The sequence below is a fragment of the Tachypleus tridentatus genome, chromosome 10 (genome assembly GCF_004210375.1).
Source record: "Tachypleus tridentatus isolate NWPU-2018 chromosome 10, ASM421037v1, whole genome shotgun sequence".
In the NCBI taxonomy this organism is placed as follows: Eukaryota; Metazoa; Arthropoda; class Merostomata; order Xiphosura; family Limulidae; genus Tachypleus; species Tachypleus tridentatus.
The window spans coordinates 172,478,802-172,498,973 of record NC_134834.1 but is presented as its reverse complement, the minus strand read 5'-3'; the positions used below and the strand labels follow the sequence as shown (position 1 = coordinate 172,498,973).

The window sequence follows — 20,172 nt, the reverse complement described above, 5'->3', positions numbered from 1 at the left end:
TTTCACAGATTTTATTCCTAACTATTTGTTTTTTCCTAACACATGGACAACTTGAGAGGTATATTGTACCTTTCATTTTATATCTTTCCCATCAGTTGTAACTCTCTATGGTCATACTGTTTTTGATTACCTTTTGGATGGTCACAGTTTATTTGGCATGCATAGTTCAGTTTTGGGACTCCCAAAATCACTTATTCATGCCATGGGGACTCTTCATTTTATAGGGGTCTCTCATTTGCTTCACTGACAGGATTGGTTTATCAGCTGTCTTGGGTTGTCTATTCCTCCCTGACTGAAGATGCTCACAGACTATACCACTTCTCATCACATTGAATTTGACTCTTGATCTACTTTTTTCCTTGCATTTTTGACAATGCTTGGACAGAAATCAGGCTGGAATGTTGAATATGCTCAACATTTTCATCTCTCATTATTTCTGTCATATGGAGTATTTATCTCCCTTGGAATATCATCTCCCTCTCTCTTGTTGCTATTCTCTAGTCTATTTGTTGTCTTTAATGTGAAAGTGCCTTATTTCTTTACCCGTTTATGATGTTCCCCCATTCACTTCTCAAAATATACTTTTTGGCTGGTGTTGCATCACAAATTCCCCTTTTGAGATGGGGGTATTATGTAAAACCACTACACTGTTATATATTATTTTTCTTTCCAGACCACACCTTACATGAACTATCATGGTAAAAGTTAACAATGGGGAGTGTCTGTCCATTTCCATGGTTAAAGAAATTAAGTTCTGCAGTAATCCATTGGTGCAAAAACCTAATGAAAGACTTTGGTAGTGGATAGATCTATTCAAATTCATACACTTCTTTGGTGTCTCCCCATTGCAAATTCATCCCTGTCTTTGAGTGGTGCATAGGAGACCTTTGCCACTACAATTTCCCAGCTGCTGGGATGGTTAGTTTGGAGAATTCCTCACCAGTTGTCTAATTTCTCTGGAGCAAGTCTGAATGGGCAACACAATTTAATGGGAAATAGGGCAGTAGTGTCCATCTCAGTCTTAGTGCAGGTCATCCTGTATTGTATAGCATGTCAATTTCCTTGTGCTTTGGCCAGGTAGGTGAATTACAGTGTTCTACTTACCTGACTGGAAAGATTTAATCCTTATTGCTGTACGTGCTTAGTTTGTGAAGCCTTTATCCATTCATCCCTGTGGCATATTGACTCAAGTTATTTTCCTACTTTTATACTTCCATTTGGATGAAAAGTATACCCTGCATGAGATGGATGTGGTCTGTTACAAATGTGAATCCTCTAATAAGCCTAATCTGTAGGGCATCCCACTACATGGGCTTTCCATTTCAGAGAGCTTATCTAGGTTTTTTTTAGTTGCACTGATCTGTCCACCATCAATGTGGAATTCTAACTATTGAGTACAGAGATGTGAGCACATTGTTTCAAACATTAACATTTTCTTTACTTATAAACCTCTGGACATCTCACCCTTCCTTTCCACTTTCTGTGCACATTATTCTTGCCTCATGTAAAAATTTAAGTTAATTTTGAGCGCACATGCTTATGGGGATCTACTAAGTATGGAGGATATGTCACCCTACTATTGGTGATGGGATATTACCACATGATAATTACATCATGCACTAGTGCAGTTCACATTACAACATGACCCAGGTGGTAAGTGGTTGAAAGCTAGTAGTATGTGCAATGCAAGAGGAATAGCTACTGTGTGAATAGAGGTAAGCATCTATTGACAGTACATTTTTAGGTGAGCAAAATATTAACATTTCATTTACTGGAAAATACTATCATTAAGCTATATTCTTCACCTTTTAATAAGTTTTATCATTACAAGATAACTTTATAGTCCTGTTTGATTTTCTTGAAAATATGGACCACCTCAGACAACAGTGTGTTAAACCTCTCAGCTTTGTGATAACATATAAGATTGGTTGTAACACACTCAGTACTCCATTTGTGATTTGATGCTTTGAAGCTCTGCATGGATCTTATGGATTTGTTCTTAAATTTTGTGAAATGCCTTTCCTCTTGAGTGGTATTGCTGGAATATGTTTGGTTAGAAAATGCTCACTTTAACATTGTTTTAGTTTTGTGCAGAATAACACCCCATCCTGTGTGATGGTTTGGTTATTATTGCCGTTTTTCAGTTTCTTCAATAAAAAACAATTTATTTCTCTGGGATTAAAATATGAAAAGTAATTGCTTAATGAATAGATTCACTAAATGACTATAAATTCCTAAGATGAAAGAAATGTCCATCTTTTTCTAAATTAGAAATGTCCAACTCCTGAGCAGTAGAGGATTTCTTTGGAATATTTAATTTTGTAAGAATTTGCATGTCACATTTGAAAGAGATAAAATATGATTCTTATATTAATCTATATCTTGTGTCATAAGATGTGACCAGCATTTGAATAGAATTATAGACTAGGATTCTACACTGTTAATTATCAGTCTATCTTCTCACTGTCTGAAAGCTGTTCAGCTTTGTTGTGAATAATTCTCAACTAACTATCTATCTGGAATATTTTAACAAATGTTTACAATAAAGATAAGACTGCCCCATTTCCTGTTTTCTTTTTAAAATTTCCTGCTTATTTACAGTCAGTCACATTTCATAGCTAATGTACCATTTTGTTTGATAAATGTGTAATTACAATGAATAATCAAGTTTTAATATTACAAGATAATGTACTATCTTTCTTAAAACTGTTAAAGTATTTTGAAGTAATAATATGCTAGTCCATAACAAAGTATATTAAAATATGTCATTAATTGTCTGTTAATATTTGAGCAGTTTCATAATTTATGAATAACTTCTACCTGCATGAGATTAGGTCCAACTCAATATGAGTTAATGTAATACATGGATTATTTAGAAACTAAATTTGTTCACAGACAGGTGAATTATTGTGTAAAATTGCTTTAATTCTTTGAAATATCTTTAAATTTGCAGGATGGTTCTTTGACTATGATTTTTGGGATTCTCTATCTGACTTCGTCATCCTTATTACTCCATACTGAAGAGCTTTATAAAATCCATTACACTTATGTAACAGATGAATCAAGAGTTCTCCTTAATCTTGCTTCAGTAAGTACATCCCCAGTTTCTTTCCTTTTAGACTTTAAGGTAAACAAAACAAAGATGGGTATACTTATTCTCTTACTAACATTTCAAAATTGAGATTTACAAAGGGGTGGACAAAAAAGTTGCTGCTCCTTGAAAATGTTAATTTGTTATATCTTTTATTACATAGTAGAAAAAATGTGTAAAACTATATGTATTTAAAATGCATTCAATGAGATATGTTCAAATATGATCACAAATCCTAATTTTAACATTGATTTTTGTAAGTACCTGAACTTATCATGATTTTAATGACATTTTCTCATAATAAGTATTGTTCATGTGCTGTAATCTCTTAAATTTTCTTCTTTTAACTAGTCTACAAGATGATCAAATAAGTTTCTCTGCAATAGCTGAATGTAAAAGTGAAACTCAAAACAAACTAGTTTCACAAGTTGATATTCAGTCAGCATTGCCTTGGATTTCAGTACTGCTTCATATCGATGTGGCATACTGTCAATATGTTTGTGCAGATATTCTTGAGTTATCAACTGCCATCCTTATTTGAGTACTTCAAAAAATTCATCTTCCATTTTTGGCTTGCAGTCTTTTGTTAATCAGTTGAACTCAGCCCATAAATTTTCAATCGAATTGATATCAGGTGATTGAACTGGCCATTCCATAACATCAGTTCTCTCATTTCTAAGATCTTTTAATGACTTTGCAATTGCAAAAATACAACTGTTTATACTAACTCTAATGAAGCCATAAAGGTGAAATGTTAGTTTAAATAAAAAAAAATTAATTTATTCTTTGATAGATTGTTTAGGCAGAGTATTCATGAAAAAACAGTTGAATAGATGTCAACTGCCTGTTTTGGAAACATGAGTGTAGAGGACAATGGTTCGAAAGTCTTCCACCTATTGTTTTCAAGGTTTTTTTATAATTATTTGGGTTATAGTAGTCACTTTCTTTAACAGTTTTGTTAAAATATATATATAAATATCAGAATGCAAATTTATAACTAGTTAGCATTTACCTGTAATGGACATGTGTAAGTAACATTGTACTTGAATCAAGTTTTGTATGGTGATTTTAAAATTATATAAAATTAATACACAAGTTGTCATCAGAAGTGGCCCTCTTGTGCATGTAGTGATCTTTTACAGTGTTAAATTTAATATTTAATTAAACAACTCTGCTATTAATGATTGTTAATAACTTCTCAAAAAACATTGCTAAATATCGAAATATTTATATTATCTCAATTTAACCACTTAATTTCAAAAAGAAACATTTAAGTGTTTCTCGTGTTTTGATTTTCTTTCTCACTGATGCCTCTGAACTTTGATATTTCCACTTAAGAATTTTTCTAGCTTCAAAAACTGGTTGCTGCAGTTTTCAACTACTTAGAAACATGAACTACAAATAACTGCAAGCACAAGTCTCAAATATGCATCTCCTTGATTTGCTGAAATAACAATAAACTTGTTAAGCTAACTAGGAAAACCTGTCTCCTTTCTCTCTGTTGATTGAGATTGTTTGCTAATCAACTTTGCATGGCTGTTTGATAAGTGTTTAACCTGTTAAAAAGAGTAGGTTCTCCTCTGTATGAAGCTTACTACTATTGGTTAGACTCATCTTTGTGTGTGGCCATTGTACAGCTGCTCCAAACAACTAACAAAATATCTTAACTTGTAGCTTATGTAGAAAGCTCAGTAAATTGTAGTGGTCTTAGGACATTCTATTCTCTTGACTGACATATTTTTGTTATAAAGTACATGTTTGAAAATTATGCAAATTAATGTTTGGATATCCAAATTTTTGAAAATCGCTGAGGCTTGTAGAAAAGATTGGCTGTGAGTACAAAAGATGTGAATACCACAGATCATTTTGTTTCTTTTACGTGGATATTTTTAACTTATTGTTATAGTTCCTTTAACAAAAGTAACTAAAATGTAAGAAATATAAACTTGTCAGTTTAGCTTCACTAAACGTCATTAATATAAAAGAAATTTCACAAGCTTGAAGCTAAGCAACACATGCGTCATGTTTCACTGTACACTCATATTCTGTTTATGTCATGGTCTACTACAGACAGCTAATGGCTTATACTCTGATTTATTGCATAATTGACATAAGGATTACTGCACCAGTCTGATATAAAGTACTGCTTTTAAATCATAAAAGGAAACAGATGTGACAAAGTGGATATTTAAAACTGTAAAGTAATGCAACTTTCTGGTCATTAATGTATTCATTTGAGAGGTAAGAATGTTATCACTTATTTTCATAATTTCAAACTGTACATCAGTGATTTCTCAACAGACTCAAGAATAAGCATATCCAGTGATAACTAGACTTACACATATTGCTGATATCCTAGTATTCTTATGTGTTAATTTACCCCAAACTTTGCTTTAGAAGACAAATGTATTTTATTAATCACAAGATTAACTCTTTGTTACCTTTAGAGTGATTGTTGGAACTTTAATACTATATATACCAGAAACCCAGATTTTACTAAGTTTATATTCAAGAAATTCAGCAAGCTTTTGATATGTATTATAAGTATGATGTACACAAAAATTAAGGTTTTTAATTAACTATTTTTACTAAAGACTTGTTTGTAAATTTACAGAGTCTACTGAATTCTTCTGAGTAAAATGCAATTTTCATGCTAAGATTAAAAAATATTTCTTTTCATCTTACAATTTTTACATTTCGGTTGGATAAGGTCTAGGACCTCAGAAATAAATATTAATTTTTTTTTAATTTTTTTGTGATAAAATTATGTTTTACCTCTTAGGTTCAGTACCCTGACTAACTAGTAAAATCATCAATAGGTGGTGAAAGGAAAGTTGAAAAATATAAGATAAAGTGAAAAACACCATTTGTTCAATAGAATGACTACAGAATGTAACAAACAATTCAATATTTGGACTTTGGACTGATTACTGCTAGTAAAAAGAAACAAATTACATCACTAACCCATTAACTATTTCCCATGAACTCATGTAAACAGCAGGGTTAAGCATGAAATTTTGGATACACTATCTTATGGAAATTGTGTTATGCTTAGCTGAGAAGTTTCTAAATCTTGCATTTCTGTTCCTCTTGTTAGAAATATATAACAGTAAATAAAATATATAAAGATATATAGTACTTACTCCATAATCAAGCTTACTTGAACTTAAGTGAAAATAATGACATTTTTCCATACATCTCACAAACTTGTATAACCAAAACTAATTCTGCAAGTTTTAAATGTGCACGTTAGAATACAAAAACTATCTCACTCACTTGAATGGAATGTCCCAAAACTACTGTAGTTTATATTTTTTCTATTTTAGCTATAAATAGATAACAAAATTTCCATTAGATGTTTGGAGCAGGAATGTAATGTTTGCACACAAACTATGATGAACTGTTATCCTATGGACACTAAACTAGCTGTAATGAACTGTACATAGCAGAGAAGGTGCTCTTTCAGTTGGTTATAATAATGTCTGTCAGTCAAGTAAGGTTGATTAATAAACAATCTTGAGAGTTAGGGGGATGCATCTCTGGTGGAGTTTTTTGATATCTTAATAAATCAAGAAGATATGAAGTTCAAATTTTAGGTTTTTGTTTCTAATTATGTATAATTTGTGTATCTAATTGTTTGGAAACTGTAGAAGCCAATTATTGATGTTATAAATTTCTGTTGTACAAACCTCTGAACTAAAGTGTATCATATGACCCAGAAAAAGGGAAGCATTTTGCAAATATTTCCTATTGAAATTTAGAAATTAAAACCTTGGATATTATAACATTTTGAATTGTTTACCATATTTTCATTCTAAATTTTTAAAATACATTGCTAACAGAATAATTTAACTAAATTTTAAATATCACAGTGTAAAAGGTCATTAAGTGTGCCAAGAACAAGGACATGTCAGAGTTTGGAAAGTTTAACTCTTTCTATGTGGGTTAACATGTTTTGCATCACCTTCACTGGCAAATAACATTTATGCAAAAAAACATATAGTAATTGAGTGTTCCTCATAGAGAATGACATTTTAATTATGCTTTTCTAATAAAAAAAATCAAAAAATGATTAAAATTAGGAAATAGAAAAACAGTACATACCTTTTAATTTTTTGTAGAATATTATTGAAGATTTTTTTTTTATTATTCAGAAACTTAGTTTTCATTTGTTTGCTACATTTGTGTTCTAAAATATTAGTTCATACATGGCTACATAATGCATCTTTTATTTTGATACATAATTCTTTGCAGCTCTCTGTTAGTATGTTTTGTCTTCCAATCTCAGTTGAAATGCATTTGGTCTCTCACATTCCTTTTGAAATCACTGCCGTTTCTATAATAGTTAACTTCACTATTAAAAAAAAAAAATTGACTACCATGCCGTCAGGTCTACAGATGTCGGCAGGAAATATTATGGTTTAATTTTTCCAGGAGTTAGCTCCCTTCATACAAGCTCTTTTTCACTTGTGGGTTCTTCTCTCATTTGATGTTCAGTAGTACATGAACACGAGGATATGGATTTTGACAGCTTGTTTCCTCTCCCTTCTTGTGTCACATGATCATGTTTAATTCTAATAGCAGAGCCAAAGCTTCTTCTCATTTTCTCAAGTTAATAAACCATGTATGTTATTTTATATCTTTTCCTTCCCCATCTCTTTTGAGTAAGGTACCTTTGGGCCAATATCTTGTTATTCCTCTTTACTGGATATTGGGATTTATGCTTAGAGGTTTGCAGACTGATATGGCTTAGAGCCAGTAACCCTTGGTTTGATTCTTGAACTTCCAGTAGTTGGATTCTCTTATGCCTCTGTGGGGATCAAATCTCAGTATTTCAGTGATGTTTTCCTAACTTGTTTCTTATTTCTGTATCATATCTTTTTTCCTTTGTTCCCTTTCCTCATTGACTTCCCATTTTCCTTAGCTTCCTCCTGAACCAGTTTCTGTGTCCTCTTCTCTTCCTTCCTCTTTTATTTATCAGTGCTTACTATATGAATCTTTGAGGTTGATAGCAAGTCCATTTAGCAACAACTTTGATATCCCCAGCAGTTATGGTGACTATGTGTGGAGGGAAGAAGTTTGTTGAAGTTCAGGCTTTTAAAGTTGGTCACAATTTGGAATTTCTTCACAATGCACTCTTGAGTCCTGAAGGTTCTTTCTGAAGGGCTTGTTCTTGATTTCAGTTATCTTCATCTCATGTCATCCCACCCTCTTCTTTGGATCCCCTTTATACCTACCATCTTTTTGGGCAGTTCTAGATCTTCTTCAAAGAAAGGGTGCTGGAGAAATAGGGTAATACTTTGCAACCTGGTTTCTATTTTCATTGGTTTATAGCCCCTGTGATGACTAGGAACTGGCACTCTGTTGTCAATTTCTCTTACTTAAACCATGTCTTAGACTTCTTTCACTTCTCTATGTAGTTATACCTGTCTCTTGAATGGGCTTTCACTCCTGGTCTTTCTTAGATAAAGTGCAATGTCTTGGATGCTTACCTTCATGTTCACATTTTCCCAACATCCCAATATTTTCTTTATTTTGTCAATTGTGGCTACATCTACCAGTAATGGTTTCTTCCATTTGGGCTAGTTTTGGTCTCCACATTTCTTTCAGGTGGTCAAGGCTTTTGCCCATTGTCTCTATTCCAAGGGCCTTAACTTCACCATTAAGCTCTTCCCTTAACACTAAGTTTCTTTTTCAAGAGACTGCATAAATAGGTTGGCTGATCAAGATAGAGACATTTTTTCTCTCTCCCACTCAATCGTTATTCATCTCTGTTTGTTTTTTTAATTCCCATCTCAGCTGGGCCCTTCCTTCTCATTTACTTGTTATCTGTGGAGATTCTTGTCTGGATCATTTCATTCTCTTCTACACCTTCACAAGAAGCTCTATCTCATATTGGGGTTATGGTCTTTTTTAGAAGTCCTCATTTCCCTTAATGAAACCAACATGTGACATCTTCAGTGGGTTTTACCAAACCATAGGAACCTTGTTCAAGATTCCTTCATGTGAACTTCAGTTAGTGGTTGAAGTGTAACCACATCACAGTGAGTGTCCCATTTCTTCATCCTTGTTTGGAAATGTCCCTCTTCACAGATGATTCTTTTTAGATTAGAATGCATGTTTGGATATGCTGGAGATTTTGGGCTGTTTGTTTGTTGTGGCATCAACTCTGCATATCATTTCCTTGGAACTGCTCCATGCCTGTTGGATTTGGATTCACTTCCATCTCTTTTTCCAACAATTCAACAGTTGTCTTGTACATCACTCAAGAAAGGGGCACTTGATCAAGGTCTTTCTGTTTCCACCTGTTGGACCTTCTGTTTTGGACCCACAGTCATCACATTTAATTGTTAATGTGTCATATACTGGATGCCTTAAATCTTGTTGATGATCGTTTATTGTGCCCTGATGAGATTATCCCCATGGAGTGCCACCTCAATCCACATGTGTTTGGCTGGCTATATTCATAGTGGAGTACTGTAGAACTGGTTGTATTTGCCACCCACATGAATCACAAACTTTCCATGTTGTGGTTCCCATTTCCACATCCTTAATTAGGATTGTGGGATGGCATTACTTACTCACCAATCCATTTTCCTTGTGTCCTTTCAGTAATGGAATGGCTTAAATGGCACCACTGCATTGGTTCCACTTCTCAGCCCACTCTTTCTGACACTTCTTCTTCCTCTATCCCTCTCACTCACTTCCCTCAGACAACCTTATTTGAGCATGCTACATCCTTCTCTTCCAGTATTTTATCTTCATGCATGGTTTTTGTCCAGTTCCTTGTCAAATGAGCCAGATTTTCCCTATGGGTTGTTCTCTGGCTTTCTGTACCATTCACCCTTCCTCCATGTTTACTTAATAAAATAGGTGGTATGTCTTCTCCCATTAGGCTTCATATGTTGATTTTCCTCTTTTCAATTCTACTCTTCCATGTCTGCTATCCTTTCTTACATGATTTTTCAACAAGGGGCTTTTGGTATCCACCACTGCTGGTTATAATGTGGCATTGATTGCCATTTCCCTTTCACCCTATTGTTTTTTGTTTCTTCTTTGTTTGCTGTTTCCTGCATCTTACTACCCTCCATGCTTGGAAATTCACTGTAGTTATTCATGCCCTTGCACTTTCTCCCTCCAAGCCTCTGTCATCCTTTGTTTATATCTTTTCTTAGTGTGCATTGACATTCAGAATTTTTCACCATCAATGTCTCTCACACATTGTCTTACAGGATTCTCCACTTTATAACCACTCTGATTTGGATCATGTCTTAGATCCTGTCTAGGATCTCCATTGCTATGTGGCTTGCACTGCTCCCTTCTGAGTTCTTGTTCATTCAGTGGTATCACTTACATTCCTGTGATGAGGTTTTTCTCATTGTGTTTTACATCATAATTGTTTCCCCTGGACTGTACACATGAATAAACCAGAAGAAGATTGATGCTTCTTGATTTGTCTGAGTTAGGAACAGTCTAATTTGAAAATCAGATTTACTGTCACCCACTGTACTGTCTCTGGTACTCAGTTCCTCTGAACTCCACCATGCATTTTCTTCTTCCTTTCTGTCAGTGAAGTACAGGAGTCCTTATCATTTACCAGCCTCAAGACACTAGGGTGAGGAACCATAAAGATTTCTTCCTGAGTGTACTCAATTACACTTGGTTGTGAGTAAGGTGGTGATGGCGTTCTGACAATGCGGATGGTGTACAGATACTATGACTACTATGTGCCCCTGAGGTACTATTTCAAATGTTGCATAGTTATGGACTGGATGATGTCCATTCAAATGAAATTCTCCTCTCTGGTTGGGCAGCCTCCTTCCTACCATTGTTTGGATGCTGATTCCTTGGAGTATTGGTCGTTGTTGTGTTGGACATGAAACATAGTGACATGGGTGTTTGGAATGGAAGATCTTCCCATCCAGTTTGCATATCCAAGGTGAATGGTAGAAAACTCTCTTCCTATCATAGACCATCATCCTGTTGGTGTTGGTGGAAGGTGAACTACCCCTTACGGTTTGTCATACTCCAGATGCTGTACACTTATGGTCTCTTCCATATTTCTGCCTTTATTGCAACATTATTTTTGTCAATGAAGAGTATACTTAGCTCATAAGTAATGCAGCTTCATTTAGGTATGTTTTAAATACTCTGTTCACACACACCCCATGAACTTTTTGAAGGGGACTCATCTACATAATGTTACACTAATCTTTCTATCAGGGATTCTAGCTATTCTGTGACAGGAGGTAAGATATCATATTGAAAATTAACATTTTCTTGCATTGAAAATGTAATTCTGATAGATTCTTATCACTTCTCACACTTCCTTTACACTTCTGGTGTCTTTTCCTTATCTGTGTCTCAGTCTTGAAGGGATTTTGGGCTAAACTGCATAGAGGAAATTAGCTGTATTGGGAATCGTGTCTTGCTCCTATTGGTAGAGGGTTGTTGCATGCTTGTTTGCAGCTGCTTCATGTACAAATGTGAGAGTAAGTGGAAGTATCAGTGTTAGTAACTTGTGAAAATTTGTACATAAAAAGCAATACAAATCAGGAAAAGCTATTCTGTGAGAGGAGATAAGAATATATTGGAAATATATTTTCAGTGTAGGGAAATGTTAACTTTGAATTTTTAGTTTTACTTGGGTAATATTTTTTTAAAATTCTAAATAATAACACCTGAAGCCTTACTAGCATATATGGGTATATAATATTTTTGTTTTAATTTTAGGTATTTGGTTTCTTGAGTTCACTGGCATCTATGTTGTTAGCTGTTGTGCAGTTTTGTGGACAGGGGGAAGAAAGCCCAGTTGAACCACAATTTTCTCAGCATGGTGAGGAATTTGGATTATCTCAACTAACTCCAACCCAATAATCTATCTTTAAAGGACAAAAAATAACAATTGATGGAGTAAGTATTGTAAATGAAAGCTATATACTGAGTATCTACCATCAAACATTAATGATGTTAAGTTCTGTCTCTTTCAGTGTTTTTCAATGCATATTTTGGACCTTTTGTTATTATTTATTATGTTTGTTTGTGTATATTTATAATTTATCTATGTTAATATGATTTACTGAGACATAACAAATAATCCACGACTTTTAAATTTTTTATCATTTTGTCTTACTTGATGTTAATATTTTTTATAGTTTGCTTGCATTTGTAGCCTTTCTATATGTCTTTCTATATGTAACAGTCTGTTACACCCTAGCCACTCCTAGGGGCACATCCTTTTCATTTAACACACATACATATTTTCTGTGATTCAGTTTTATAAATATTGCATGGTTTGGGTCACTATCCAGTTATAGTTCAGCTTATATGAAAAGTTAAGGAACTATATTTCAGGTAACTGATCAGGGTAATTTTTATTTCTGAGTTAACAGATAAGTTTTGGTTTGATAGCATGAAGTATGATCAGACCGTTGTGTTGAAGTAGATTCTGAAATTTGTTTTAGTATCCGTGTTAGCAGAGACAAGGTCACTTTTCACACCATTCAAGGGTTTATGATAGTGTTATTTTATCACAGGTTGCAACTTGTACACATACTGAAAGTATCAGGAAACTTTCATGTAATTGTAGCCAGTGTGAGATATTCTAAATGTAATTTAAGAAGAGAAAACTATACAGAATTTAATTTTTGAGTTAAAGGGAAGTTTTATGCAAGTAATTAAATTAGTCATTTTATTACAACTTATCAAGACATTGAACTCTGATACTGTTGCTTGGTGTAGTAATTTTTTAACTAGCATAATAGTTGTTAAGAACTCCCAAAATAAAGTAATTTGAATTATCCAAAAAAGGATATATTACATTTCCTGTTTCATATTTATCACACAGAATAGTCCCACACAGGTCTAAGTTGGTGGAAATGGATGATTTATAGCTAAGTGATTATCATGGTAGTATAACCTCATTCTTTCCCTTATTTCTTCCTCTTGCTTGCTTTATTTTTGTATCTGTATTGCACATGGTTCATGCTTCTAAAGGTGATATAATATTGTTTTAAAGGGTATAGAATAGAATGAATGAAAATTAAAAAGGCAAGGGTGAAATTCAGTTTTCAGGTGTCCATATCATTTAGTGACATATTGCATAACTAACTACTACCCTTCTCTTAAGTTGTTTCATGTATGCTTACGTAAGCAAGCTTTTAAAAAGTTACATGATTTGTAACAGTTTTCCATCCATCTTAGAAAAACGTGATGAGAAGTTTATCAAGTTTCAGATTAAAACCATTAATTATCGATATTGTATCTAAAATCTCAACTTCGTTTATAAGTACAAATCAATTTGATGTACATTCTAACAAAATAATGTACTTGTGATCAAATTACACAAGGTGTTAAATTTACAAAAGTTCCTCATAAACTAGCTCAATATAATAAAATATTGCATATATAACAATCAACATTTCAAACATTTCCATCAATGAAAATAATCTTCAAAAAGGGATTATTTGGTCTCACTATTCTCTAGAAATAGATAATGAATCAGCATTCATGTTTATGGGACCTTGTTTATTTAATCACTAAAACTGAATTTTCATTACACCAGATGTTTTGTACATTTATGTAGAAGCACCACCATAATCTAATTCAATTACAGTGCACAGAATTTATAAGTTATTACGAAACTTTTGCTAAATTCTTCTCTCTCATAGAATAGTGCATTTCTTGGGGAAGAAGGTTTTTAATTACAGAAGTATCTACCTTTTCTTTGATTGTCAAACCAAAAAAGTGTTAGATATCTTCCCCTATCATCAACTTAAAAATATACCCTTAATGAAGGTCTGATAAAATTAAGACTGAATAACTTGTTAGGATATTATTCAGTATTAGATATACATAGTTGTTTCCCCTCAGTGTGAATTCCTGTACGTGGTGAGGGGAACTCCCAGAGAAGGCTCTGTTCTTTCAGTTTACCTCCTCTGGGATTTAAACATCAACCCATGTGTTTGCCATGTGTTGTGACTTGTGAAGGGGAGGAGAGGAGATAGTTGTTCATTGTTACAATTCTTTCCTTTATGCTACTTCTCAATGATTATTATTATTCTGAGGATGTTACTGCACTTGGAGCAGTTCTGATCTTTTCACTTTTGAAAGAGATGGTTAACATGCAGACATGTTTTTGATACCAGATGTTAGGTTGATAGATCGATCTATCAACTTATCGTATTAACATGTGCTTTGTTGGCGAGTCAGAGGGCACTAGCTACCCTCCAGTCTCACGAATTTAAGGTGAAGATGGTTCAGTGTTCTTTCCTACCTCTATCTGATGGTGGCTGGTTTATGTACTGTATTTGACCTGCTATCAGTATGATCCTCTTTCTTGCCCCCACATGGATATCAGTACCAGGTGTCTGGACTTTGGATTGTAGTTGGCTTACCAATGGTATAATCTTTATTCTGCCCCTGCGTAGATATTCCCATTGTATAGGTTTTGGATGTATTTAAGTTGTCATGTACAGTCTGTTACACCCTAGCCACTCCTAAGGGCACATCCTTTTCACTTAACACACATACATATTTTCTAAGTTTCAGTTTTATAAATGTTGCATGGTTTGGGTCACTATCTAGTTATAGTTCTCTTCCACTTGGATGTGTTCCTTTGTTTCTCTGCTAGTGCATAGGACATCTTTCTATGGTGGATGAAGAATATACCTGGTTCAGAAATTGTGTAGTCTCCCATGTTATATCTAAGAAACTGAATTTCTCATCTTTGGGTGTATGTGTTTTCTTATAGCAAAGACACATCAGGCTATCTGTTGGGTACACCGAGGGTAATCGAACCCCTGATTTTATTGTTGTAAATCCGTAGACTTACCACTGTACCAGCAGAGGACTCTCATCTTCAGATACTTTTAAAGAATGTCTTTTCTTTCTGTTGCACTGATTCCTTCACATATTCAGTGTGGGATACTAGCTATTTATGTGAGTAGAATTAATGTACTGTAAGTTATAACTTCCCAATGCTGAAAATGTATTTCTGATAGGTACTTACTACCTTTCACACTTCCCACCTTTCCTGCACACTGAAAATTGGTCATTCCATTTTCTGTCAACACATAAAGCTATAATTTGGTGTAGATTTGAATAGAAGAATTATGTGCATCAAGAGAATGTCGCACTCCCATTGGTGAAGGGTTGTTGCACGAGAGACACTGGAATCATTCAATTCCATCTGAGGGAGATAAAAGGCTTATGGCATGCATAAAACTTGGTTTGCACATAGAGGGCAGTACTAAATGTTTGTTTGTTTTGTTTTGAAATTTGCGCAAAGCTATTTGAGGGCTATCTGCTCTAGCCATCCCTAATTTAGCAGTGTAAGACTAAAGGGAAGGCGGCTAGTCATCACCACCCACCACCCGAACTCTTGGGCTACTCTCTTACCAACAAATAGTGGGATTGACCATCACATTATAATGTCCCCACGAGCCGTTTTTACATATATATTTCTCTACAAGTGGGTTTTCTCGACATCACTGAAGGATTTAGTGTGAACTTGTACCTTTACAGGAAGGTTAGTTTCAATACCACAGTTACATGCATTTTTTTTTTTTATTATCCCTAATATGGCAGCCATCATCAATTGAAGCTGATACCTACAACATTCTTGCTGTTTAAAGGTTAAGCCTGTTGTTGTTTTCTAAGACTATTCTTTCCAAACATATATAAACACGTGTAAATTTAATTTGTTCTGTATTATGCTACAACTTGATTTTAACCAACTTCCCAGAATATCTGAAATAGTTATTCATTTGAGAGTAATAAATCATTTTAATAGCTAGGGCTGATGTTTACAATTTGACTATTGTAATCTTTTGTAGGTTCAATTTAAATTAAGTTGTATTTTTTACATTTTAAAGTAGCCATTTAAATCTGGTAACTTGTTATTTTCCTGTCTATATTTTTATATTTCAGTCTTATTTTTTTCCTTTGAACATGTTAGAAACTTACTTTTTTAATTCTGTGTATATATAGTAATGTAAATCTATAGGTGTGTTCATCTAAGGATCCTTCTACAGTAGGTGTCTGTAACTTATTGGCAATGAATTTGACAACAAACAAACAGTATGAGCTCTATTTTTTTTTTAAATAATGTATTTTCTTCATAACAAATTAGTTTGTACAAAAATTCTTTACACAATGGAGGTCATAGTTATATCTTAAACACTGTGCAGTTCTGAGAATTGTTATTGTCAAAAGCTCTTGAAGGAAATTCAGTTGCTTCAGAATTCAGTGAACAAATCAAACTGTTTTTCTCTATTTTTAACACAATCCTTGAATAATTAAGTTTATGATGTCATGTGAATTTATGTCCTGACCTTCCAATAATCGTCTGTATGATTATCTGTATTTGTATTTTGAATAATTGTCTATCTTTTATCATTGTCCACACAAGTGGGTCAATTAGTTTAGAACAACCTTTGACAAGACAAATTATTCTCCTTATCTCTTTCATATACCCTCGGTGTGGATTCCTGAACGTGGTGAGGGGGGCCTCCCAGAGAAGGTTCTGTTCTTTCAGTTTACCTCCTCTGGGATCTAACTGCAAGTATTATGCAAGCAGCTGCTCAATGTATTCCTAAAACCTCGACACATTTTTCAAGTATCCTCTTCCATGGTGGAATCCTACCTACCACATGGCATGGAGGGCTCAAAAATAGGCCTTGGATACTTTCTGTAGGTATCTCACACTCTCGAACTACATCGCTTTACAGCAGGCCCTCTAACATGCTCGATGGGTAAGATGTCTAAGCCAGAAGGAATCTTGGATTAAGTTCACAACCAGTATATCTTCTACCACCAGTTCCAAAGCCATGGAACAATATTCGAAAGGTCACTGGGCAATATAATTCTGTCACCCTCTCAATCTTGCTCTCTGATGGTCAAGAAGTAGCTGATACCCGGAGCATCACCAGTACTCCAGGTGAAAGCTTTTGCTGGATCTCTAGCACTTCTGCTTCTTCCTCCACCTTTGTAGCCATCAAGACTCGTGCAGAGCGATCACCCCTCTCCTTTCGAGCTGTTTATCTCTGTGACTATAATTGTCCCTTTACACTGGTGGAACTCAAACTGGCCCTTCATTGGTCTGGCAGTACGTCGGTTGGACCTAATGACGTATACAATGAAATGCTGTGCCATCTATCTCCTGCTTGTCTTGCTATTCTTTTGCTTGTTTTTAACTGGATCTGGAAGAGGAATGCTTTTCCTGATGCCTGGTACCAGGCTATTGACCTACCTTTCTCTAAGCCTGGGAAGTATCCCAAGATTCCTTCAAACTACTGTCCAGTTGCTTTGACAGGCTGTCTGTGTAAGACATTAGAGAGAGAATGGTTAATGGTCGTCTTGTTTGGTTCCTGGAATCAAACCTCCTCTCGCCCACCCAGTGTGGGTTCCAAAGACAGTACTCCACTGTGTGAACCATCTGATTTGACTTGAAACGTCAGTGAGAGAAGTCTTTCTCAAGCATCATCATTCATTGACATTGAGAAGGCTTATGATACAACATGGAGGTATGGCATTTTGCGAGACCTCCATATATATGGGTTACATGGCCATTTGCCCATTTTTATTAAAAATTTTTAATGGACAGGAGATTCCAAGTTCATGTGGGTTCGATACTTTCCCATTCTTTTCTACAGGAACTTGGAGTCCCTCATGGCTGTGTTTTGAGTGTCACACTTTTCAGTATAAAGATTAATGCCATCACTGAACAACTCCCTCTCACTGTTGCAAACAGGCTCTATGTTGACGACTTTTACATCTCATGTCAGTCGTCTAACATGAGGTATATTGAGCGACAGCTACAGACTGCCCTCAATCATTTACTGAAGTGGACCACAGTGGCTTTAACTTCTCTCTCTCTAAAACCATTTGCATGCACTTTTGCTGCCAACGGGGTATTCATCCTGATACTGAACTCTGTTTCGAAGAAATTGTGCTGCCTGTGGTCCCTGGGACAAAGTTGTTGAGCTTATCTTTGACCTTTATATACCACACATCAAGCAGCAATGGGTCAAATGTAGAAGAGCACTGAACATCCTCCATGTCATCTCTTCCACCACTTGGGGAACAGATCAATGTTCTATGCGAAAGATATATGGTGATCTTCTTCAATCGAAACTCGACTATGGACCAATGGTCTATGGCTCTGCCAGAACCTCTGCCTTAAAGATGATGAACTCCAATTAACATCAAGGACTTTGGCTCTGCACTGGGGCTTACAGCACTTCCCCAGTTCAGAGCTTATACATAGTCTTGTAAACCTCCGTTGTACCTCTGTCATTTGTAACTGTCTTTATTATGTACTTTGAAACTTCGTTCCTAACCAAAGCATCTCACCTGGGGTTGTGTTTTCCTTCCTCAGTGAGCCATACTTTTTCAGAACAGAATATCTGCCATTGCTCCTTTTGGCCTTTGTATTCCAGGTGTTGTTCAAAAATTTGGGTCTGTCCTTGGATAACATTGCTGTATCCACTGGTCAGCCCATCCCACCATGGCTTCTTACAGTCCCCAAATGTGACATATCTTTATGTCATCTGAGGAAAGCAGATGCTCCCAATTGGAAATACAGTCTGTTATTTGCTGAACACCTTCTGAACCATCCTTCCATTCCTATTTATACAGATGGTTCGAAATCAGATGTCTTTGTGGGCTCTCCATGGTTTTTTGTGGTTTGTTGGTTACTCGAAGAATCCCCTCTACAGCTTCTGTGTTCACTGCTGAACTGTACACCATTTCTCTTGCCCTTGATCACATTGAAGCTGAGCAGTTCTCAAACTGCACTATTTATACTGACTAGTTTAGTTCTATACTGGCCTTGGAATTGCTTCATGTTAGTTCACACCCTCTTCTCACCGATATTTAAAACCGACTGGCCCATTTCTCTTTAACATCTACTTCTTACCAGTTTTTCTGGATACCAGGCCATGTTGGTATTCGCAGGAACTAGCTCGCCGACATTGCAGCTAAATATGTCTGCTCTGGTTCTATCACTGCTGTGCCTGTTCCATAAATGGACTGTGGTCCTGTATTTCAGGCTTGGCTCTGTGCCAGCTGGCAGTCTACTTGGAGTAAGCAACGCAACAACAAGCTTTTCCAAATAAAACCCTATATTGGGCTTTGGCCGTTTAGCTTCAGTAAGGTTTGGAAGGAGGAAGTTGTTCTAACTAGACTACACATTGGTCACAGTTTTTTTAACTCATCATTTTCTTTTATTTGAAACTGATGCACAAGTGTATAGTGTCTGTAACACTCAGGTCACAATAAGCCACATTTTACTTTCTTGCCATCGTTACGACTCTCAATGATGGCACTATTTTAAACATGTTCTGTCCCAAGGTTTGTCCGTAATATTGGACAGTGTTATTGGTGACGGTGACGCTGTCCACCTTGATAAAGTTTTTTAATGGCCATTAATCTTTTTAATCTCATTTAAGTGTTTGATATTTATTCATTACACCTTTTTAATTGTGTATTCCCTTTTAAGAGTCTCAATTTCTCTAGTTCAATTGGAAATTGGAAAATGGCCAGAACATTATATAACTCGACACCAGGACTGGAAAGGCCAACTTCTGGTGACTAACACTGCTGTTTGAACTACCCATTAGTCATCCTGGCGAGTTGTTATTACAATTTTACTGCATGTCTTTTGAAACTTTTATTACTTTATCTTTTGGTACTGGCCATAATGACACATAACCCGGAACCAGGACTGGAAAGACCAACTTCAGGTGACTGATGGTGGTTCTTGTACTTACCTGTTAGTCTTCTTGGCAGGTTATGATCATTACCATTATGCTAGAGAAAGTCCTTTACAACTTCTCTTACTCTGCTTTCTCTCTTAACATTGTAGACTTGGTGTCAACATTGGTTTTCTGCTTTTTCTATGCTGTTTTGTTTTACCTTCATTTCCTTTTATGCATTTTACTACATTTAATTTATTTTTACCTTTTTACCGGATGTTTGGTGCAGACAGCCTAGCTTCTTTGTGCCATAAAATACTAAATCAACCAACCATTTTAATTATAGAATGTAGGAAAGACAGTATAACATTATTTTGTTAAATG

General features: G+C 35.2%; 1 protein-coding gene across 2 annotated transcripts in view; it reads left to right on the top strand.

The window, feature by feature from the left end:
* The window catches only part of LOC143230920 (uncharacterized), a 42,836-nt gene that overhangs the window by 10,534 nt on the left and 12,130 nt on the right, over positions 1–20,172 (top strand). Inside the window, exons 3-4 of one of the 2 annotated variants that reach the window (XM_076465242.1) lie at positions 2,954–3,088; positions 11,825–11,927. In XM_076465242.1, the coding sequence (XP_076321357.1) occupies positions 2,954–3,088; positions 11,825–11,927 (238 nt within the window). Of the gene's footprint in view, positions 1–2,953; positions 3,089–11,824; positions 12,005–20,172 lie in introns of both variants that reach the window. The other variant, XM_076465243.1, reaches the window with a different exon arrangement.